This window comes from Delphinus delphis, chromosome 10, assembly GCF_949987515.2.
Source record: "Delphinus delphis chromosome 10, mDelDel1.2, whole genome shotgun sequence".
Taxonomy (NCBI): domain Eukaryota; kingdom Metazoa; phylum Chordata; class Mammalia; order Artiodactyla; family Delphinidae; genus Delphinus; species Delphinus delphis.
Window position 1 is genome coordinate 7,159,605 of NC_082692.2, and position 25,477 is coordinate 7,185,081.

General features: G+C 39.2%; 1 protein-coding gene across 1 annotated transcript in view; it reads right to left on the reverse strand.

Moving 5' to 3' along the window:
• The window catches only part of LOC132432967 (uncharacterized), a gene marked incomplete at its 5' end in the record, with an annotated part of 201,659 nt that overhangs the window by 117,523 nt on the left and 58,659 nt on the right, over window positions 1–25,477 (reverse strand). Inside the window, one exon of the mRNA XM_069541055.1 lies at window positions 21,463–21,687. Within this exon, the coding sequence (XP_069397156.1) occupies window positions 21,463–21,687 (225 nt within the window). The remainder of the gene's footprint in view (window positions 1–21,462; window positions 21,688–25,477) is intronic.

Below are 25,477 nucleotides of genomic sequence, written 5' to 3' on the forward strand. Positions count from 1 at the left end.
ACAAAACCTAGTCACTGATATTGACTGAAAAGGAGGGTAAAAGCCATATGTTATCAAACAGAGGAATTTATCTGACAACACTTGTCTTATTTATTCTTTTAGTGCCTTTCCCTTGCTGTATGTTTTAGGAGAGATCTTTTGCCCTGTAATGTGTAGGTTGGGACTCATTTTTTTCCTCTCTGGCAAGAAAGGATCACTAAGTTTCATTGTACCTCCCAGAGGAAGCTTTCCGCAAACCTCAGTATTTCCATAGCTGTCCTATGATGTGATGTTTCCATAGTTTTCTGTAGCTTTGTAATTGAATGCTATATAATAAAGGAAATAAATGGATCAGTCTCCTCCCAACTACCAATGCTATCTCATCATCAAAGTCCTGGTAACTGGAGGTCACAATTTCTTCGGAGTAGCTTTATTTTCTGAGTGCCATGAAGGGCATTCTTTTTTGAAGGAAGAGACATTAGAGAGCTGAACTTCATTGCATAACATAAGGGTAATGCGTTTGATCTTCCATATCAAAGAAGGTGAATGTGAAAGGAGAGTGGAGAACAAGCAGAAAAGAAACAAACAAGAATTTTGAAGTCTGAGGTCTGTACGGAGGATTGGAAGAGAAAGCAAAATTCCTTCCACTTGGACACCAAATACTTTTAAATTGAAGCAACTCAGAAAGGATTAAGGAAGTCTTACAAAATGATGAAAATGTGTATTGACGAAGTATTTTTCAATTGTCTGGATTTTCTGAAATATTTGGAAAGATTATTGTTTTCATACTCAGAAAAAAAGTTGACAAAGTAATTTCAAAAACAGAAGGTTTTCAAAGTTCTGCTTCTCCTTATGATGGAGATGGTCATAAATAACCATAATTCTTACAGTAACAAGGAAAAAACTCCAGGTAAATTACAAAATTATGTATATTTTAAACACCTTGGGAAGCTGAGGACATGAAGCTTAGGGGAAACTAAATCTCAGAGAGCATAACCCCTTCATATATGAGTTAAGACTACAGGTAGCTTTTTTTTTTTTATCTTTATTGGAGTATAATTGCTTTACCATGGTGTGTTAGTTTCTGCTTTATAACAAAGTGAATCAGTTATACATACACATATATTCCCATATTTCTTCCCTCTTGCGTCTCCCTCCCACCCACCCTCCCTATCCCACCCCTCCAGGTGGTCACAGAGCACCGAGCTGATCTCCCTGTGCTATGCGGCTGCTTCCCACTAGCTATCTACCTTACGTTTGGTAGTGTATATATATGTCCATGCCTCTCTCTCGCTTTGTCACAGCTTACCCTTCCCCCTCCCCATATCCTCAAGTCCATTCTCTAATAGGTCTGTGTCTTTATTCCTGTCTTACCCCTAGGTTCTTCATGACATTTTTTTTCTTAAATTCCATATATATGTGTTAGCATATGGTATTTGTCTTTCTCTTTCTTACTTCCCTCTGTATGACAGACTCTAGGTCTATCCACCTCATTACAAACAGCTCAATTTCATTCCTTTTTATGGCTGAGTAATATTCCATTGTATATATGTGCCACATCTTCTTTATCCATTCATCTGATGATGGACACTTAGATTGCTTCCATCTCCAGGCTATTGTAAATAGAGCTGCAATGAACATTGGGGTACATGACTCTTTTTGAATTATGGTTTTCTCAGGGTATATGCCCAGTAGTGGGATTGCTGGGTCGTATGGTAGCTCTATTTTTAGTTTTTTAAGGAACCTCCATACTGTTCTCCATAGTGGCTGTACCAATTCACATTCGCACCAGCAGTGCAAGAGTGTTCCCTTTTCTCCACACCCTCTCCAATATTTATTGTTTCTAAATTTTTTGATGATGGTCATTCTGACTGGTGTGAGATGATATCTCATTGTACTTTTGATTTGCATTTCTCTAATGATTAATGATGTTGAGCATTCTTTCATGTGTTTGTTGGCAGTCTGCATATCTTCTTTGGAGAAATGTCTATTTAGGTCTTCTGCCCATTTTTGGATTGGGTTGTTTGTTTTTTTGTTACTGAGCTGCATGAGCTGCTTGTAAATTTTGGAGATTACTCCCTTGTCAGTTGCTTCATTTGCAAATATTTTCTCCCATTCTGAGGGCTGTCTTTTCGTCTTGTTTATGGTTTCCTTTGCTGTGCAAAAGCTTCGAAGTTTCACTAGGTCCCATTTGTTTATTTTTGTTTTTATTTCCATTTCTTTAGGAGGTGGGTCAAAAAGGATCTTGCTGTGATTTAGGTCATAGACTGTTCTGCCTATGTTTCCCTCTAAGAGTTTGATAGTTGCTGGCCTTACATTTAGGTCTTTAATCCATTTTGAGCTTACTTTTGTGTATGGTGTTAGGGAGTGATCTAATCTCATACTTTTATATGTACCTGTCCAGTTCTCCCAGAACCACTTATTGAAGAGGCTGTCCTTTCTCCACTGTACATCCCTGCTTCCTTTGTCAAAGATAAGGTGACCATATGTGCATGGGTTTATCTCTGGGCTTTCTATCCTGTTCCATTGATCTATCTTTCTGTTTTTGTGCCATTATCACACTGTCTTGATTACTGTAGCTTTGTAGTATAGTCTGAAGTCAGGGAGCCTGATTCCTCCAGCTCCGTTTTTCATTCTAAAGACTGCTTTGGCTATTCAGGGTCTTTTGTGTTTCCATACAAATTGCGAAATTTTTTGTTCTAGTTCTGTGAAAAATGCCAGTGGTAGTTTGATAGGGATTGCATTGAATCTGTAGATTGCTTTGGGTAGAGTCATTTTCACAATGTTGATTCTGCCAATCCAGGAACATGGTATATCTCTCCATCTATTTGTATCATCTTTAATTTCTTTCATCAGTGTCTTATAATTTTCTGCATACAGGTCTTTTGTCTCCTTAGGTAGGTTTATTCCTAGATATTTTATTCTTTGTGTTGCAATGGTAAATGGGAGTGTTTTCTTGATTTCACTTTCAGATTTTTCATCATTAGTGTATAGGAATGCCAGAGATTTCTGTGCATTAATTTTGTATCCTGCTACTTTACCAAATTCATTGATTAGCTCTAGTAGTTTTCTGGTAGCATCTTTAGGATTCTCTATGTATAGTATCATGTCATCTGCAAACAGTGACAGCTTTACTTCTTCTTTTCCGATTTGGATTCCTTTTATTTCCTTTTCTTCTCTGATTGCTGTGGCTAAAACTTCCAAAACTATGTTGAATAAGAGTGGTGAGAGTGGGCAACCTTGTCTTCTTCCTGATCTTAGTGGAAATGCTTTCAGTTTTTCACCATTGAGGACAATGTTGGCTGTGGGTTTGTCATATACGGCCTTTATTATGTTGAGGGAAGTTCCCTCTATGCCTACTTTCTGAAGGGTTTTTATCATAAATGGGTGTTGAATTTTGTCGAAAGCTTTCTCTGCATCTATTGAGATGATCATATGGTTTTTCTCCTTCAATTTGTTAATATGGTGTATCACATTGATTGATTTGCATATATTGAAGAATCCTTGCATTCGTGGAATAAACCCCACTTGATTATGGTGTATGATCCGTTTAATGTGCTTTTGGGTTCTGTTTGCTAGTATTTTGTTGAGGACTTTTGCATCTATGTTCATCAGTGATATTGGCCTGTAGTTTTCTTTCTTTGTGACATCCTTGTCTGGTTTTGGTATCAGGGTGATGGTGGCCTCATAGGATGAGTTTGGGAGTGTTCCTCCCTCTGCTATATTTTGGAAGAGTTTGAAAAGGATAGGTGATAGCTCTTCTCTAAATGTTTGATAGAATTCGCCTGTGAAGCCATGTGGTCCTGGGCTTTTGCTTGTTGGAAGATTTTTAATCACAGTTTCAATTTCAGTGCTTGTGATTGGTCTGTTCATATTTTCTATTTCTTCCTGATTCAGTCTTGGCAGGTTGTGCATTTCTAAGAATTTGTCCATTTCTTCCAGGTTGTCCATTTTATTAGCATAGAGTTGCTTGTAGTAATCTCTCATGATCTTTTGTATTTCTGCAGTGTCAGTTGTTACTTCTCCTTTTTCATTTCTAATTCTATTGATTTGAGTCTTCTCCCTTTTTTTCTTGATGAGTCTGGCTAATGGTTTATCAATTTTGTTTATTTCTCAAAGAACCAGCTTTTAGTTTTATTGATCTTTGCTATCGTTTCCTTCATTTCTTTTTCATTATTTCTGATCTGATTTTTATGATTTCTTTCCTTCTGCTAACTTTGGGGTTTTTTTGTTCTTCTTTCTCTAATTGCTTTAGGTGCAAGGTTAGGTTGTTTATTCGAGATGTTTCCTGTTTCATAAGGTAGGATTGTATTTCTATAAACTTCCCTCTTAGAACTGCTTTTCCTGCATCCCATAGATTTGGGGTCATTGTGTCTCCATTGTCATTTGTTTCTAGGTATTTTTTTATTTCCTCTTTGATTTCATCAGTGATCACTTCGTTATTAAGTAGTGTATTGTTTCGCTTCCATGTGTTTGTATTTTTTACAGATTTTTTCCTGTAATTGATATCTAGTCTCATAGTGTTGTGATCAGAAAAGATACTTGATACAATTTCAATTTTCTTAAATTTACCAAGCCTTGATTTGTGACCCAAGATATGATCTACCCTGGAGAATGTTCCATGAGCACTTGAGAAAAATGTGTATTCTGTTGTTTTTGGATGGAATGTCCTATAAATAACAATTAAGTCCATCTTGTTTAATGCATCATTTAAAGCTTGTGTTTCCTTATTTATTTTCACTTTGGATGATCTGTCCATTGGTTTAAGTGGGGTATTAAAGTCCTCTACTATGAATGTGTTACTCTCGATTTCCCCTTTTATGGCTGTTAGTATTTGCCTTATGTATTGAGGTGCTCCTATGCTGGGTGCATAAATATTAACAATTGTTATATCTTCTTCTTGGATTGATCCCTTGACCATTATGTAGTGTCCTTCTTTGTCTCTTCTAATAGTCTTTATTTTAAAGTCTATTTTGTCTGATATGAGAATTGCTACTCCAGCTTTCTTTTGGTTTCCATTTGCATGAAATATCTTTTTCCGTCCCCTTACTTTCAGTCTGTATGTGTCTCTAGGTCTGAAGTGGGTCTCTTGTAGACAGCAAATATATGGGTCTTGTTTTTGTATCCATTCAGCCAATCTGTGTCTTTTGGTGGGAGCATTTAGTCCATTTACATTTAAGGTAATTATTGATATGTATGTTCCTATTCCCATTTTCTTAATTGTTTTGGGTTCATTATTGTAGGTCTTTTCCTTCTCTTGTGTTTCTTGCCTAGAGAAGTTGTTGTAAAGCTGGTTTGGTGGTGCTGATCTCTCTCAGCTTTTGCTTGTCTGTAAAGATTTTAATTTCTCCATCAAATCTGAATGAGATCCTTGCTAGGCAGAGTAATCTTGGTGGCAGGTTTTCCTCCTTCATCACTTTAAATATGTCCTGCCAGTCCCTTCTGGCTTGCAGAGTTTCTGCTGAAAGATCAGCTCTTAACCTTATGGGGATTCCCTTGTGTGTTATTTGTTGTTTTTCCCTTGCTGCTTTTAATATGTTTTCTTTGTATTTAATTTATGACAGTTTGAATAATATGTGTCTTGGCGTATTTCTCCTTGGATTTATCCTGTATGGGACTCTCTGTGCTTCCTGGACTTGATTAACTATTTCCTTTCCCATATTAGGGAAGTTTTCAACTATAATCTCTTCAAATATTTTTCCAGTCCCTTTCTTTTTCTCTTCTTCTTCTGGAAGCCCTATAATTTGAATGTTGGTGCATTTAATGTTGTCCCAGAGGTCTCTGAGACTGTCCTCAGTTCTTTTCATTCTTTTTTCTTTATTCTGCTCGCAGTAGTTATTTCCACTATTTTATCTTCCAGGTCACTTATCCATTCTTCTGCCTCAGTTATTCTGCTATTGATCCCATCCAGAGTATTTTTAATTTCATTTATTGTGTTGTTCATCGTTGTTTGTTTCATCTTTAGTTCTTCTAGGTCCGTGTCAAATGTTTCTTGCATTTTGTCTATTCTATTTCCAAGATTTTGGATCATCTTTACTATCATTATTCTGAATTCTTTTTCAGATAGACTGCCTATTTCCTCTTCATTTGTTAGGTCTGGTGGGTTTTTATCTTGTTCCTTCATCTACTGTGTGTTTTTCTGTCTTTTCATTTTGCTTATCTTACTGTGTTTGGGGTCTCCTTTTTGCAGGCTGCAGGTTCGTAGTTCCCATTGTTTTCGGTGTCTGTCCCCAGTGGCTAGGGTTGGTTCAGTGGGTTGTGTAGGCTTCCTGGAGGAGGGGGCTAGTGCCTGTGCTCTGGTGGATGAGGCTGGATCTTGTCTTTCTGGTGGGCAGGTCCACGTCTGGTGGTGTGTTTTGGGGTGTCTGTGGACTTATTATGATTTTAGGCAGCCTCTCTGCTAATGGGTGGGGTTGTGTTCCTGTCTTGCTAGTTGTTTGGCATAGGATGTCCAGCACTGTAGCTTGCTGGTCGTTGAGTGAAGCTGGGTGTTGGTGTTGAGATGGAGATCTCTGGGAGATTTTCGCCGTTTGATATTATGTGGAGCTGGGAGGTCTCTTGTGGACCAGTGTCGTGAAGTTGGCTCTCCCACCTCAGAGGCACAGCACTGACTCCTGGCTGCAGCAACAAGAGCCTTTCGTCCACACGGCTAAAAAGAGGAAAAGGGGAAAAAATCATAAATCTTGTTCTCAAAGTCCACCTCCTCAGTTTGGGATGATTTTTTGTCTATTCATGTATTCCACAGATGCAGGTACATCAAGTTGATTGTGGAGCTTTAATCCACTGCTTCTGAGGCTGCTGGGAGAGATTTCCCCTTCTCCTCTTTGTTCTCACAGCTCCCGGGGCTCAGCTTTGGATCTAGCCACGCCTCTGCGTGTAGGTCACCGGAGGGCATCTGTTCTTTGCTCAGACAGGACGGGGTTAAAGGAGCCGCTGATTTGGGGGCTCTGGCTCACTCAGGCTGGGGGGAGGGAGTGGCACGGAATGTGGGGCGGGCCTGCAGTGGCAGAGGCCAGCGTGACATTGCACCAGCCTGAGGCGCACCGTGCGTTCTCCTGGGGGAGTTGTCCCTGGATCCTGGGACCCTGGCAGTGGCGGGCTGCACAGGCTCTCCGGAAGTGGGGTGTGGAGAGTGACCTGTGCTCGCACACAGGCTTCTTGGTGGCGGCAGCAGCAGCCTTAGCATCTCCTGCCTGTCTCTGGGGTCCGCGCTTTTAGCCGCAGCTCACGCCCGTCTCTGGAGCTCCTTTAAGCAGCGCTCTCAATCCCCTCTCCTCGCGCACCAGGAAACAGAGGGAAGAAAAAGTCTCTTGCCTCTTTGGCAGCTCTAGACTTTTCCCCGGACTCCCTCCCGGCCAGCCGTGGCGCACTAACCCCCTTCAGGCTGTGTTCACGCCACCAGTCCTCTCCCTGCGCTCCGACCGAAGCCCGAGCCTCCTCTCGCAGCCCCGCCCACCCCGGCAGGTGAGCAGACAAGCCTCTCGGGCTGGTGAGTGCCGGTCAGCCCTGATCCTCTGTGCAGGAATCTCTCCGCTTTGCCCTCTGCACCCCTGTTGCTACTCTCTCCTCCGCGGCTCCGAAGCTTCCCCCCCCCGTCACCCGCCGTCTCTGCCCGAGAAGGGGCTTCCTAGTGTGTGGACATCTTTCCTCCTTCACAGCTCCCTCCCACTGGTGCCGGTCCCGTCCCTATCCTTTTGTCTGTTTATTTTTTTTTCTTTTGCCCTAACCAGGTACGTGGGGAGTTTCTTGCCTTTTGGGAGATCTGAGATCTTCTGCCAGCGTTCAGTAGGTGTTCTGTAGTTGTTCCACGTGTAGATGTATTTCTGGTGTATCTGTGGGGAGGAAGGTGATCTCCGTGTCTTACTCTTCCGCCATCTTCCCGGAAGCCTCTAGAGGTAGCTTTACTCTCAGGGAACGGGTGAAGGAGTAGATCTGTCATTGGGTGAGAGACTTTGTAGGTAAAAGGAGAAATTGGCTAAAATTTTAACAGTCTTGGACTAATGTGGAAGGTCGAATACACATGAGCCCCAGACACCGAATGAGTCCTTACTATTTACAAATTCTCAATTTTAGGACTCTTATTCAGCAGCATGTGAGCAATTGGGTTCAGGCTGAAAGTCAAAAAGAGACCTTCTATGGCACAGAAATCTCAAGGCAGGGCTAGGGAGCAGAGTGGTTATGTGTTGCTTGGATACCAAGCCCAGCTGGAAGGAGGGATCTTTCACACCTGAAAACTTTTAAAACCAGTGGTGAATTAAAACTAATCAAAGCCACAACCTAACCCCAACTTAGCTTAACTCTAATCAGAATGATCACTCTAGCTGCCTGACAGAGGCTGCTTTTTTTGTGCGGGGTAAATATTTTCTACTTCAGTCTTTACAATTCATTTATACACAATATCTGGCATACAATACACAACTATGAGACATCCATAGAAGAAGGGAAATGTGATGCACAGATAAAAGAGAACAGTCAATGGAAACTGACCCACGGATGACTCAGATGTTAGACTTAACAAACAAATACTTTAAACAATCATTATAATTAGGATAAAGAAATAAGGAGAAAGATGGAAATAACCGGGGGAGGGAAGAAAATTTCAAGAGTGAACTTTAAAAATGTTTAGGGTACTTGAAATGAAAAATTCATTGAATGGGCTTAACAGTAGAAATGGACATGGTGGAAAAGGATAGACGACCTCTAGCAGAGGCCAGTAGGAAAGTCCCAACTGAAGCACAAAGGCAAAAATAATGAAAAAAGGGGGGAAAAAAAACCCCAACTGATCAGAGCATGTAAGATGTGTGGGACAGTAATAAACAATCTAAACACATGTAATTGGAGTCCTAAAAGGAAAAGAGAAAGACAATGGTGCAGAAAAACATGTGAAGAGATAGCGGCTGAGAATTTTCCAAAACTGATGAAAGACATCAACCCACGAAATCAGGGAATTCAGAAAATCCCAAAAAGAAAAAGGAAAAAGGAAACCTGGGCATATCATAGTCAAACCAATAAAATCAAAGATAAAACCTTAAAAATAAAGGGCTACCTATGATATTTAACAGAAAAGTTCATTATTGAATGTCAAAGGGTCATACTTTCCTTATCATGAAATCCAGAATTAATATAAAAATATTATCTATCATATGGAAAATTCTACTTCCTTTTTTTGTCCAGCTTTTTTGCCCTGCAACTCTGATCATAAAAAGTTACTTTTATCTCTGGCAGTGAACAAAATGTTACCAGAAACTTTGGTTCTACTTTTTGCTCCTTGGTAGGCTGTTTCTTGCCTGACGTCCTATCGTCACTTTATATTTATCATAAAACTTATAATTCTTCAGCATTGCATTAAAGACCCTAATGCTACCTCACTACAATCTAACTTTCTAGTTTTATTTTCTGTTAAACATATAGTTAAATATATGTTAAAATATGTAATACATAAACATGCAAATTAAATATGGTCAAATTTATTGACAATATATCTGTCTGCCTCTCTCTCTCTCACACACACACACACACACACACACACACACACACACACACACAGTCTACTATTTTCTCATGACAGCCTCTTCATCAGGACATACCTCTTCCTCCCCCAAGTTTTGCTCATTATAACCAAAGAATCTCGTGTCTTCAGTCTGGACAGTATCTTTTAGGGCATAATTTCTAATCTCCAGGCTTTCAAACAGAAGTACAGGCAGAGATACTGGTGAGGCCCAGACATGAATTTGGAGACTTAAATGTTTTCATAACAATTACTAAGATATTCTAAGCTTTTTGAAGTTCTTAAAACTTAAAATAATAACAGTATTAACAAAAGACTCAGTGACCTCAGAAAAGGGCATTTTAAAAATTTTGTTGAGGAGTACAGACTATCTAATTAAAATACTGATTGTACATAGGCCACATAATTTAAGAAGCACTGCTATATTCAGTCCCTTGCTCAGTTAGAAATCTTTTCTGTACTACAGGGGATAGTTCAGTCTTTATCTGAACCCTACACTGATAGGAATGTTTGCCAATTCAAAAGGTAAACCAATTCCTTGTGAACAGCTATTTATTAGAAAGCTGCACTCCCTCCTCAGCAGTTATGGTGTCATAAGTGCTGTTCATCAAATATTTCCAGCTCTTCACCTTCTAAGCGTATAGTAGGATTGCATATCCAAGCCCCGTTGTGGTTGGCTGGGTCCTTTGACTAGTTCTGGACAAGGACCTCTGAGTGGACAGAATATGTGTCACTTCTAGGCCAGGGCACTTATTATTGGTTCTAGATTCTCCAGAGTTTTCTTTCATTTTTCTCCTTTGCTACATTGACCAGTGACCAGTCTTTGACTTAGAATTAGAATGGGTAAAGCAGAGCCCCTAGCTGTCCTGAAGTAGACACATAGCTTAGGTGAAAAATAAGCTTCTGTTGAATTAAGCCACTGAAATACTGGGGGGTTTTGTTACCATAAAATAACCAAGATAATATTGACTGACTGCTCCTGCTTTGTATTGGCTCACATCCAGTCTTAGCTGTTCTATAAACATGATTATTATACCACAATAGCTTCAGAGCCATATTCTAAGTCATTGGATATAAAGTTGAAAACCTAGCGGTTCTTTGCCAGCGTCATGATAAAACCAACTGTAGAGGAAAACGCAAATACTCACGTAATCTGCACTACAGTGGATAAACAGAATACCCAACAATGCTTCAGTTGTTTGTGCTAAGACTACAGTGACGCTGCTTGGATATTCTTTGGTTGGAATTCCTATAAATGCATCTTAAATGCTTTTGACTTTATATATAGTTTACCTCAGTCCTAATTGTTCAATCCTGCCATGTTTAATTGCTTCTCTGATTTAAAAGGGAAGCTGTATGTCCTCATGGGTTAAAAGCATGGGCTTTGGCATCAGACAAATGTTAAGATCAAATCCCAATGTAACACTCCAGTAAGTAACCTATCATTTTGGGACGGATCTTTGTTTCACCATTTATGAAGTGCTGGTGGTGGAGGTGGAAGGGGTGGGAAAGGAAGGACAGTGGTGATGAGGGGAAGGTGGCAATTTGGGAGAATGGGAAATGAACAAAATGGTGTCTTCTGGGACTAATATTCTGTAGGGAATAAGCATAGTTAAGGAATTAAATAAATATACTTAATTTGCATTAGAAAATAGCAAAGTGTTCTTTCTGAGGCAAACAACTCTGGACAGATGACTGGGAATTGATGCCACAGCACAGTGTAATCTAGGTTATCCAGTGAGAGTTTAATAATACCATTATTTTCCTTTCCATTCCCTTAGCCAAGATAAATAAACAGACATATTAGTTCTAATTCCCAGTCTTTCTGCTGCGGGATGAAAGAAAGTAATTATTCTTGGAAACTTATCTTGGTCTAGGGATCAAGGACAGAGGGTGGTAACAGCTATAACTATCATAGCTTCTGAATAGAAGAGGAGAGAAAACCTTACACCTACACCGTTGGAAAACCAGTGTTCTCATGTGCAAATGTAACAGTTCCAGTTCCCTGTTTTAGAAATTAATTTTTTGAGTAGAGCATCAACCATTAACATGTATCAAAAGCTCACTAAATGCAAGGTACTTTTTAAATCACTTTATCCTTATGAACACAATCACCACAGTAATCCTATGAAGTTGATTCTATTATAGCTCCATTTGACCAATGACACAACTGAGGCAAAGAGAGCTGGCCCAAGGTCACACAGAAAATAGGTGTAGAGGGTAGAGCTGGGATTTGATTCCTGGCCATGTGCTCCAGAGTCATTCATGCCATGCTTCCGAAATGTTGGAGGTGAACATCAGACAGCCTACCTTGGATTCCTGATGAAGAAGCTTAAGACCATCCCTCTACACCCTATTTCCTACTTCTCCTTATACAGGCTGAGGAGCTGGGCTCCTTCCCACGTTTCTCTGTATTCAGCCTGTTTTCTTCTTAATTGCTCCCACTGAGTTCAAAAGTAGACACAGAACTTACCAAGAGAAAACGTCTCCAACAAAACTCCATCATTAGCATCCCGAAAAACTCCATCATCCAGCATCCTTAAAGAATGAATCTCTCTGACTATATACACATATATATGCATAAAACCGAATCACATTGCTGTACACCTAAAACTAACACAACATTGTAAATCAACTATACTTTAATAAAAAGTAAAATAAATTTTTTAAAAATGAGTCTGAGAGCTAGATTCATCAGATAGCTTACAAATTAGTAAATCTGAATAAAAATCTTCCTAAAATGAGGGCACAAGTCTATGATCTCTCAAACTTACAGTCCCTGAATTGAATTTTGTGATTTCTCAACAAAGAATTTAATTATTTAAGAAACCTCTACAATCATACGATGATGTCCTCAAGGACATCATCTAGCAGTCACCCAAATTTGATTTGTGTAAGAATTTTACCCAAAGGAGTTTATTAAAAATGCAGATTTCTAGGCCCATTCTCATCCTTTAGTCAGTAAGTCTGGGGTGAAGCTCAGGAATTTGAATTTCTACAGGCATGTCTAGGTAATGGTGATTCACGTGGTCCTTCAGACCACACTTTGAGAATCATCGTCCAATATGGATGCCAAGACAAGACAGGTTTGTGTGTCCTTGATCATATGTCTAATTGACTTCATAGCTTAGGGCAGCCACATTTCTGTCTAAAATCAAACTGATTCATACCTGAATAATTACTGGCTAAAAAATATGGCCTTTCCACCATTTTCCATCAAACATGACTGAAATCAAGAGGAAATATATGGCATGGCATCTCATTACATCGCAATTCCATTACCTGACCTCAACCTCAATGTGTCATAACTCATCTCTTCACATGCTACTCAAATGTTCAACTAAGAATATTTCACTCTAGGGAGATGGCAAAATCTAATTGAATATTTTAATTTAGAAAATTCAGTTCTGGGATTTCTCCCCCTACACCCCCCCTTTTTTTTTCTTTTTTTGAAGTGAAAACAAAAGTTGAATTTTCAGTTTTTCCTTGTTAGGCAAAAGATAGATTTTTCCCTTCTTTGTCCCTGAGAGTTGAAGACACTGGGGAAAAATTGGGCACAGCCCATTACTTTTACAAACCCCAGTGACTGAGCCTCAATGCACAAAAAGATGGCATTTCTGAACATCTGCAGCATGATTAGATCAAAGACCAACAAATTAACCACAAATGGTTTTACAAGGAACAGGCAAATACATCATTTGGAAAGGATAAAACTTTTGGCAATAATTGCTAATCAACACTTTCCCTTTGGGAAACCCACATTGTACCAAAGATATCTGGCAATGTATTAACACCTGTGCAGCGTTTTACATTTTACAAAGCTCTTACATGCACAATATAACATTTGATCTGCGTGTCAATGTAGTTAATATTAGCCCATTTTACAGGTGATTGAAAACAAGCTTTTAAAAAGTAATGATTTGTTCATGTTTTCCCAGCTACTAAATTATCGATTTGACTATGTCAAAAGCCATATCCAACTTCAGGACTTCCCTCTGTTCATTCATTCATTCAGTCAGTCATTCATTCACACACCTTTATTAAATGCCCATTTGTACTTAAGCACCATTTTTGGCACTAAGGATAAAAAAAAATTAAATCAGCTCTTCTTCTTGAGCTACAATCTGGTAGTGGAGGGGATAAGCAATAAACAAATAAGACAATACCAATAGTGATAAATGCTCTAATTTATCACTAGTGATATCGAAACAATAAAAATAAATTACAGACGTACTAGAAAATGACCAGAGGAGGAGCTATTCTGTTAAGAAAATGTTGTCTCGGGAAGGGACACTTAACCTGGGACCAGCAGTGTCAAGGTTTGAGGAGGAACCCCACTAGGCAGGAAGCCACAACTAACGCAGCCTTGTAATAAGAATGAGCTTGGTCTGTTCAAAGAACAGAAAGTGAGTCTCAAATGAAATACAAAAGCAGAAAAGTCACATGAAATAAATTAGAAAGGGGGATAGAGGCCCGATCACGTAGGGCTTGGAGGCCCAGGTAAGGAATTTGGATTTTATTCTAAATGTAATGGAGAGCTTAAGCAGAGGCTTGACATGCTCTGATTGGCAGTTTACTAGATTGACCTTTATTGGTCCTTGAGTTTAGTGATTTTTTGTTTGTTTGAACCCGAATTCTTTTCCTGCCACCACTATAAGCTTTGAGAGCCCCGTCAGTTCAAAGTCATTGAGTACTGCTTGGTACACCTATGAGGCAGATGGATAGGAAAAGATAGCCAGCCCTGTTCTTTGCAATTACCAGGCCATGTGACCTTGGAGAAATTCTTTACCCTAGTCAGCCCTTTGCGACTTCACTCGACGTTCATGGGAGAATTAGTGCCTTAAAAGTCATTGTAAAGCATTTTGTATAGATGTTGAAATATTAAAACCTATTCCCTCTGAATGTGAGTGAGTTCAAATATAGAAGCAAGTTCCTCCTCTTTAGAGAATTCAAAATGATTTGATTGTTGAATTGCATGCAAAGTGAACAAGAACGACTATTTTGTAACTAGGGCATTCTTAACCCTGAATAAATCAGATGTGAACAGATGTAGAGAACAGACACAAAGGACAAAGTTGGATTTATGGCATTTTGAAAGCAGTTCCAATAAAATAAAGAATGTTAATCTGCATAAAACACCAAAAGTTTTAAAAAGTTAAAACATTTTTCAACTATAAAGTAGAAATCAGTTGTCTATTTGAAGTCTGAAATGTGAGTCTTTTGAATTTTTAGATCTATTCATTCATTTAAAAATATTTATTAAGACAGCCACAGTTTTAGGTGCCAGAGATTCAGCAGTGAACAAAATAGACCCCAGTTCTTGCGCTCAAGAAGCTTACATTTTAGTGCTGGCAAATATGTTTGAGGGACCACCTGTCAATATTATGTAATACGGCAGCCTCATTCCCAAATGAGACTGGTAAAAATGACTTGATTATTGAATTGAATGCAGAGTGAACGACAACTACTGATTTGTAACTAGGGCACTCAACTCTGAGTAAATCAGATGTGAACAGATGTAGAAAACCGACACAAAGGACAGAAGAAGAGACAGAAAGAGCGAGGGATTTGGCTTTAGAAATGGAAATAAACCTGGTAAAAATACAAAGAAAAATTAAAGGAATCGATGAGTAGTTTACAGATTTGAAAAACCAACATATCAGTTCTTGCCATTTTCTGTAGGGTAGTTTGTGAACCTCGGTGTTTGGACTGTGGGCTCCAATCTCAGCTTCAAACTTCTGGTCAAGTTCTCATCTCTAAAACCTCAGTTTCTCTAATCTGCAAAATGGGATTAACAATAGATTGCTCTGTGTGAAATTTGCACTGATCGTGTGTATTAAACACATAGTGATGAAACTGGCACAGTTCAGGCACTCAATACACATTTTCTTCCTCTCTGCCAGAGACTATGAGACAATGAGAGCATGACTTTTTGCACTGATGGCCCTGAAACCCCTCACATCACTCAGTAACAAGAAGTAGAGGCAAAAAAGCATCCAATAAATTTAATGGAAACTGAGTTTTCTTAGAGGGAGAAATCAAGAATGGATTAAAATGATACTTCTTGAAGGCATGTTTTGGAGGGCTGGAGAAATCTAACAGAGAGAGGGAAAAGAAGAGAACATGCTACATGGAGAATTATTATTATAATGAAAAACTAATTATAGCCACCAGTTATTTCCTACATGCAACCCGCTATGCTAAGCAATCTATACATCACATTATTTAATGCTCAGAAAGTCTCTATGAATAAGGTAACAGATTCCCATTTTACAAATGAAAGAACTGAGGCGAGGAAGATTAGGTAATTTTCCTAAAGTGATGAATGCAAAGTAAGTAGCAGAAGCAGACCACTGTTAAAAACAGCATATGCCCAGGGACCACTCCCACCACTCAGGAGAAGCCATTTACAATCAGGACTCTCACAAGTCTGGGGGAATCCTTGACCAGCGGAAGTGACCATTTCAAATACTGACCCAAAGGGCTTCCTCCACTGACATAATGGCAAACTTTTTAAAGCCACATGATATAATATACCCCAGGGCTATTCACTATGAATGGTAATAATCAATAAAAGCAATCAAGCTCTAGTTTTCCTAAGACCACTCCTTCCAAGGAGTTATTAAAATCATTTCAATTCTTTGATATTAAATGTCACACAGAAAATAACCTCTTGCAAAATGTTGGGTTCATCATATTTTAAGAATTAATACTTTAGGTCATTTTAATCAGTTTCTGATATATGCAGTTTTCAGAAAGCACTTCAGGGAAGAACACTGGGGCCGTGACTAATAATGACAAGAATATGAACTATATTCTTCATATACATATTGGAATCAGAACATTACTGAAGTACTTTACCATCTTAAGTATTTAGGAAGCTTTAAATAAAAAATAAATTTGCCTATTTCACTGAAATTGAGCATCCTTTTGTCAGGCATAAAACTTCAAACTTATTAATTTCATGGCTATATTTTAAAATGGGTGCCAGTACCAGCTAGATGACTGCATGATAAGTGTCTTAAAAGTTCAAGAAAAGGCACTAAATTTTTCACAGTATTTGTGTTTCATTCTCAGTGTAATAAAAATATGCCACCCTTTTAATAATGAATAATAGATTCTCAGTTTGATTTACCTGCATGGATTAAATGTCATGTTTGAAAAGTTGCTATTTTATTCATATTGGATTTCCCTCCAGTAAAACAAAAATGGTGCCCATCTACTACTATAATAATGATACCTTGCCACGCTGATGTATAAATAGTAACTGGTTGATATACTTCTTAAAATTCTATAGAACCATGAAAGAGTCCGATAACACAGTGAGTTTAAGTCAGGTTTTCTCTGGAGCTTCTGAGGTGCCTATATGTGCCATTCAATTAGCCAAAACCCACTACAGTAGGGGAGCCTTATTTCTTTTTTTCTTTTTGGCTGTGCTGTACAGCATGTGGGATCTTGGTTCCCCAACCAGGGATCGAACCCGCATCCCCTGCATTGGAAGCGCGGAGTCTTAACCACTGGATTGCCAGGGAAGTCCCTAGTCCTTATCTCAATGATGCCAAATTTATGTATTGAATTGTAAAAGGTTGAAGCAAATTGTTGCTTCTTCTTTCCCACTGAATAAAAGGACAATTCATTGTCACCAGTCCTTCATGAGCCCCTCTATTACTTTTTCAGGACCACCATAGCAAAGTACTACTGACTGGATGACTTTAACAATAAGAATTTATTTTCTCACAGTTCTGGAACTGGACATCCAAGATCAAGGTGTCGGCAGGATTGGTTTCTTCTGAGGCCTCTCTCCTTGGTTTGTCTCCCTGTGTCCCCACATGGTCTTCCCTCTGTGTGTGTCTGTGTCAATCTCCTCTTCTTTAAGGACACAAGTCAGATTAGATTAGGGCCCACCCCAATGTCCTCATTTTAACCTTACCTCTTTGAAGACCCTGTCTCCAAACTTAGTCACATTCTGAGGTACTGGGATTTAGGGCCTCAGCCTATGAATTTGGGGGGAACACAGTTCAGTCCATAACAGCCCCCCTATTTATCCACTTCCATCTCCCACATCTCCTTTTTCACATACACGCAGCATAACTAAAGGACAAGACATTGCACACAGGACTCAAATGCCTTTTGGGTGAACCAACTCTGAATTTAGACACATAATGATTCTTTTTCCTTAAGCACACGAGGTTATATTTGCAGAAGCTACCCAAGCAATTTAAAAAGACAGCCCTGACTTTATTTCTTCAACTCTCGATATAGTTCTTGGTCACAGAAGGGGCTAAATAAGTTCTTCAGTTATCTATTGCTGCATAACAAACTACTCCAAAATTCAGTGACTTGAAACGACATTTTTCTATATCTCCCCATCACGTAGATCAGAAAATCAGAGATGAGTCAGCAGCGTAGCTCATCTGCTCCATGGGGCATTGGCTGGGGCCACTTGGTGCCACTCTTCTATTACCTGTATTTTTTCCCTAAGTTTGAAGTGATTATGTATTTATTCATCAACTCCACTTCTCCTTTGCATAGTTAGACAGCTATGACTAATAAAGTGAAGGTAAGTGTGAACTCAGTTAATGTGGTCCCAGAACAGGAGCACGTGCTTGTTGAGAAACTATACTTTTACTTGTAGTTTTTTTAATTCTCTGATTTTCTTAACAAAGAGCTTAAGTTGTCTTCTGTAATCAGAAAGGCCAATACAGCTACTTTTCACTTGAAAGTATCAAAAATCATCTGGAGAAATATAAAGAATCATCATATTTGAACATCTCCATCTTACAATACAGGAAAATGGATGTTAAAGTGTGGAAATGTTTGGGACAAAGTCCAAATGATAGTATCAGAAGTAGGACCGTGGGTGTTTGGAGGGCTATTACCTTGGGCTTACCAATCGATATATCTGCTGCCTCACTTGGAGGTTTATCAAACCCTATAAGCAAACTTTTCACCTTAACCTTCAATTGTTTGCCTCCTGGTCCAGCTTGATACCAAAGAGAAGCCACCTTTGATGCTATAACATTGTACCCTCATTCCAAGCTCCATTAAGAATGTAACCTTACAGACGTCTAATGCAGACATTTCCTCAGCAGACTCAGTGTTTCTCCTGTAACGAAGACTTGCCCTTTCATTTGGGCAATACCTTCTCTGTCCTTCCTGTCTGTGTAGGAATAGCTGACATCTCTCCTCGGTTAACATTGGTAAGATGTCCTGCACTCTCAAACAACCATATGAAGCCAGCTTCTCCTGTTCATGGAGAAATGACCCTGTCTTAGGCTTGTACGTGAAAAGAAATGATGTAACTATCTTAGATGCCCCTATATCAGTTACATACAAAAGCACATCTGTGTTTTTGTGTGTGTATTCCTATTCCTATTGGAAAATGACATTTCTTTAAACCTTGCTGCTGTACCTGTCAGTCTCCCACAGACTGCTAGCAGAGTGGCTGGCAGGCAGAATTGTGTGGTTAGTGGAAAAAGTTGCCAGAACCCAGTGGAATGAACAGAACTTTGAGCAACAGCATTTTCATTCTGAAATCAAACAGCGTCAGATGACTTCTCTTTCCTGTCAAGTTCTAGAGTGCTTTTCTTGTTTTTGTTTTTGTCCTGAATTTTTTGTACTTTTCTTACATGCACTGAATGTGGAACACCCTAGTAGATTTCTCTGGGGATCCAGGATTTTGCTAGGTGATACCAAGGGATGGATATAATTCAGTGGCATTTTCTCAGGCTCTTAAAGAATACATTTTCCTTGGCTGTGGCGGGAAGTAATTATTTTGGTTTGTTTGCTTCTGACACAGGGAAAGAAAATTTGGGGTTGTTATTTCACCTATTCCAAGATACTTTTTGTTCTGTTTGGCAGGAAGGGGAAAATGCCTTTCAGTGTTTGAGGAACAACCGGCCTCTGCTTTCTCCTACGGACTTGATGCGCTTTTCAACACTGTGAACAGTTTTGGGCAACATCCGTCTCTTAGTGGTTTTGCTCCCTGTCCCTGAAGACATTCTTTTTACTTTTATTTTTAATTTATTAAGTTTTTTTGCGGTACATGGGCCTCTCACTGCTGTGGCCTCTCCCGTTGCGGAGCACAGGCTCCGGACCCGCAGGCTCAGCGGCCATGGCTCACGGGCCCAGCCGCTCCGCTGCATGTGGGATCCTCCCGGACCAGGGCACAAACCCGTGTCCCCTGCATCGGCAGGCGGACTCTCAACCACTGCGCCGCCAGGGAAGCCCCTGAAGACATTCTTGATGCAGCTCTTCATCCTCTAATCCCTCCTGGCATTCAACCTGTAGCACTCTCTGTTAAGATTATTCATCAACATGCATGGAATATGCTCAAAGCTAACATAGCAATATACGTGGCTTCTGCACTCAGAGTTCATGCCTCTATGGGGGGAGCTGGGGATGGGCATCTAAACCAATAATAACAATAAAAAGAACATTATATAGTGCTTTTCAATGTAAAAGAGCTATTTATGCAGATGGCTCTAGATAGCAAGCTCTTCGAATGCTATATTTGGTAGCCTAGCTCCAAGATTTAAAATGGTAGGTGCTTAATTAAAATGTACCAAAAGAATGTAGTTGCCCATTAAATACAGATTAGACCTTTTTTAAAATTATTAACTAAAATCTTAGCTAGCACCACATTCCTGAAATGTCTCTGATATAAGTAGTGAAAACCAAGATATCATGTCAGGGGCTGAATTACATCTGCTGCCCTCGTGTCACTTGTCCTCAAAGTCTGGTTCTATGGGGACAGTGGGCTCCCCCAGGGGGTAAGTCCTCTCCATACCCACCCCTGACTAACGCCTCTCACATGTATCTCACACATCTTAACAAGGTGTTTGGGATCATTTGTTAGAGAAGAAATTGTTAACCACCATTGTTCTCAAGCAAAGGTTAATTCAAAAGTTGTTCAAGATATAAGCATTCATCATATATATTAAAATGAAAGTCCCCTGGTAAGCATTTATGGGCTTCTCCATCAAAGAGACAGAATAATTATAACAATAATAACCACAGAAGCTTCTGAATTCTTACTATGTATTGACAGTGTGTATTTCCACAATCATCTCAGTCATTTTTTGTAATGCTTCTGATAGGCAGATATTTTTATTCCCATTTCACAGATGAGCCAACTGAGGCTCGGTTCCTCAGTGAGTCTTGTCAGCTCGGGAGCCTTGTGCTACCTACACTGATGCTTACAATGTTTGTCTTATTCCTTCAAATTAATAGTGTAAAAAGCAATTCTATATTTTCAAACAGTCCATCCTCATGTCTGGCATCTAATGCACCAGCACACAGTAAGGGTTCTGGGACTAACCCAGCCCCTTCCTTTCTTCTCCTTGGGCTGGAGTTCCCTGTCTTTATCAGTCTGGTGCTGATGCCCCAGAGAAAGCCAAGCTTATCCTCTCTCCTTCCAAAGGTGACTTGAAGATCTTGGACCCCCTCTTCTCATCCCTGCATCCAGGAACACTCTCTAATCTTACCTCCCCCTTCCTCTCTCGCCCAGCACTGTCTCCTCCAGATTCTCTTTGCTTGGTAAACACATACCCCTATATCCATAATCTATTCTCTTAACAACCTCCAACATTTCTTCTTACCTAAATCTGGGTTCTCACCTAAAATCAGTGTCCCTGGCTGCCTACAAATGTATATGCATACCGCACATAAAATACACACGTTAGTGACCTCTTGTCATGTAAGTCCTGAAAAGGTGAAGAATTATACCAAGGATCCACAGTAATGATCTGATAAAGAAGGATGGCATTCCATTTTACCCAGGACTAAGGGTGTCCATGTACCGACCACAACACAGTGCTTGGCTCGTACTGAGTGCTTATTGGGTATTTGCTGAATGAATGAATGAAATCCTTTCTGTTTACTACACAAAGCTGAGTACCTAAAACCATCTCTAGAGGTGAAAAGCTGGACAGATAGGAGGAGATAGTGGTACGTGTGCAAAAAGACCAGCTTACCACATAAAGGCTTTCGTGGAAATACAGCCCCACATCATAAAAATTTCCATCATGCCTCACTGGGTGTGTTCTGGTCTTCAGCTGCTCCGTCAGGCACCACCGCAAGACACGGCCACCTGGTCGACCAAGCAGGGACACTTTGAGGAAGTAGGAGCCTTGGGGAGCCTTGTTCTTGAGACCCCTTATGCATTTCATCTGTATTTGAAGAGGCTGAGGTGACCGACTCTGCTCAACCCAAAGAAAAGACAGGTTTCTTGAATTTCTTGAATGATGCAGGAACTGGGGAAAACCACACAATTAGCCACAGTGTGCTTCTCAGGGAGGGAAAAATAGACAATTATTTTTACTCAACCTGTAATTGTCAGGTATTAGCCGTGATAACAGAGGAGGACACACGACATGTAATTATGGGGTCAAAAGGCAAGCCTACCGATTATGCGAGGGAAAGTTGAGCCAGTTTTTAAGTGTGGTATGTTAATGATCTGTGACATCAGAAACCATTCATCTATTATAATAAGATAGAATGAACAGGAACCAACACTTCTAAAAACCACACAGTGGGCCTCTTAAGATACCTGGGATGGGTGAACATGGGCAGTAAGCTTGAAAAGTGACATCCCTTACCTCTCATACTAATCACAGACCATGGACCCCATTGATTAGTGATGTGCAAAACAGGTCAGACTAACACCTCACCTGATCAAATACTTGTATTTAATTTGAACATGAGGTCACCTTGCCCCACAGGCTTCAAGTGAGATTCAAAAAATAAAGAAAGAAGAGCATTTCTATGTGCTTTAACCTAAAACTTGGCATAAATTGCATGTAACTGAAGTATATGATTGAAGAATATTTTACAGGACATTTGAATTTCTTTGCTTACCTTCAGCTGGGACAAATAGGCCATTCATTTTTGGTAAATGTTGAAAAGTAGGTACAAGTTGATAAGGTTTTTAGTAGACTATTGTTTCAGAATACACAAAAATTAAACTGGGATTATTAATAACTCAAATGTCAGAAAGTCACGTTTTCTACCCTAATAGTCTTCAGAATAATTTGACCTTGAAAAATTCTCTATTACATCATGCTTTAAACAAAATTAATGTCATTTTTGGAATCAGGTTACTCTCCTAACTACCTGTGTTGGTAGCACCACCCATTAATCTGCAGTTAACAGTAAGCCCTTTTTAATCCTGCCTAGACTTTACTTTGTGAGAGATAATATATATTTCCATATAGACAGTATGCTTCTGGGATCAAATCACAGTTAAACCAACAGTGAAAGTTGCTAAACTTCTTTTGTTTCTTCATACAACTCAGACTTAAACACTAATCAGAATAACAATTATTTTTTGGTTTAATTAGAAAATCTTAATTAACAATAGAGACTTAACCTTAGTATTTTGATTTCCAAAAATATTTTAAAACTTAACACCATGTGAATAAACAAGACAATCTCTTTAAACCTCAAGGCAGGATTACTGATGCAGGCAGACTGAGTTATTAAACACATTCAAAATTAAATGCCTCTATGAATTTTATACTGAGATATACTGTGATAGTTTTGCATGCCAAATGTGACATTTTGTATTTTAGATTCATCTTCTGCAGTAATTTTGGAAATGTCATACAAACAAAGGTTTTGTCATTTACCAATGGAATTACTATGCATGGCCCCTCAGCTATCTCTTTGCGGGCTCTTGTCGTTGTTTCCAGTCAGCAAGCCATAAAAAATCTTTATCTCTCTGAAACACAGCAATTTGGAAGATAATCGAATGGTGACTAGGGGGCAGAAAGGCCAGTCTGAGGAATTATACCACAATCTCTCCTGCATTTACAACCTTCCTCAGAGCAAGTGTCAGCCAAGTAGGGAAAGGAGATAGAAGATTCATCAAATCTCAAGCCTTGTCTCATTTGCATGGTGTCAAGTCTGCCCCATTGTCTAGTGAGAACCCAGCCTGGTTCCATGGACACCATTTTGAGGAATTCCAGTGGCTTCACACTGGAGCGTTTTAGCTGTTCAATTTTAGCCTAGAATTCTCAAAATTAGTTACTAAGACCTGATAGAACTCTGTTTCTCTAAAGGGTCCTATGGGAAGAAAAGCACAACAGGAAAGTGAGCCGATGAAATTGATCTTAGACTTAACTTATTACATCAGAGGAAAAAAGTCTCAAGAGCCTCACCTTCCAGCACAGCCAAGGCCATGCTGCTCCCTTTGATTGGTGGGTTACTTCTGTGAGGATATCAAGCTTGGCTACGCTGCCTTCTTTACAAACATTTAGGTCTGCAATTACTGGTTGACTTGGAGCTCTGCAGCAGGTATAGGAAGAGGGGAGATATAAGGAAGAGAAATTGACAATGCAGGATAATAAAAAGGTTTGCCTTTGGTACCACTGCACAATCTGATGTTTCCCTTTAATGTTTTCTCAGAATAACTGGGAGTTAGAGAAACACATCACAGATGCTGCAGTGGATTCAAGTCGGGAGGTGAGTAGTTTTTGAAATGAGACCCTATAAAGTGTGACTCACTGTATGAGCTACTGATGTCCCAACAATTAAAATATGGCTTGTTTCAGAAATCAGAAGTTTGATAAAATATGTTACCACTTCATTTTCTACCACCGCCCTTTCAATCTTATAACTTGTTGGAGAAACTATGGGGAAAATTATTTAAATAGATGAATAGCTGATATGACATAATCGTTTTCTTTTTTTTTTTTAATGCAATGTCCAGAGATCAAGATCTATTTCTACCCTCAGAAAGTTCCCCAGGCTTTTTCCTCCTAATAACATTTACTAACTTGATCTGAGGTTCTTCTTTATCGACTCTTTTTTCTTTCTTCTCTCTTTTTTTTTTTTCCCCTTAGCTTCACAAGTCTTAACAGCCAGCATTCCCCTGCTTTTCCAAATTCATTCGAATTAAGAAGGATCTTGTATTTCACTTCTCCTGACTTAAGTCTAGTTCCAGCAGCAGGGACATCTGTGACAATGACAGTCCCCCCACCAGAGGAATGGCCTTTTTGGATCTCACAGCTGATTTAGTTTCCTGGGATAGAAATGATTCTCCTTAATTTAGTTAGAGCTACACTGACACAAGAGTTCATTAGGACACACATTTGCTGGCAATTCAATCTCAACTTAAATACACTTTGTTGTAAATTTTATTACTTTTAAACTACTGTATCTATTGTCTGTAATGGCCCTATTATACCGTTATGAAGGTAAACCGATTTCATTAGTAAACCTCAAACATGTTATGTAAACCACAGTGAGATGTTTTCCTCAGTTTCTTTCTTTGTTCCCTTGGCAAAAAATGTAAGGCACTCATGAAATATCCTAAAGACTTACTCTAAATAATTAGATGCTGAATTCATGATAATCATCCTACGAGGGGAAAAAAAAAAAACAGCCTTCTCATTTGTAATTCCAGTTCTTTGTAATTAGAGGTTTTCTAAAAATACCTTCCCTAGTTAAAAAGGAATGCAATGCACATCAAAAGGTTAATACACAGCTTCAACATGATACTAGGTACCTAGAGATAAGTCTAGTGATTTGCGTCCCTTTGGAGCCATCATGCTCTAGACCAGGAGCCAAACTAGACATCAGCTCACTTTTGAATTAGGACTTGTGGCATAGTATGCTTTTTTCTCCTTGTATACGGCACTTATTAATTTTGTAATTATATTAATATATGTGTATGTTTGTGCACTATATAAAACCTAATTTTATAAAAATCCCCCCACCAAAGTCACCCATTAGTCCACATCCCAGAGATAAACGGTGGTAAAATACTGAGGTCTATTCTTCACAGCTGGGTAGCTAGACATATTTTTTTTTCCCTTACAAAATGAGACTGATGCTGTAAGTATTTTGTAACCTGTATTTTCCACTTTGTGTATTATACATATTTTCCATGAGATTACTCTTTTTCTAAGTACAAATTTTTAGCAATGTCTTAGTATTTAATTTTAAGTGTCTACCATAACTTATTGAAATAATCCCTTGTTGTTGGAT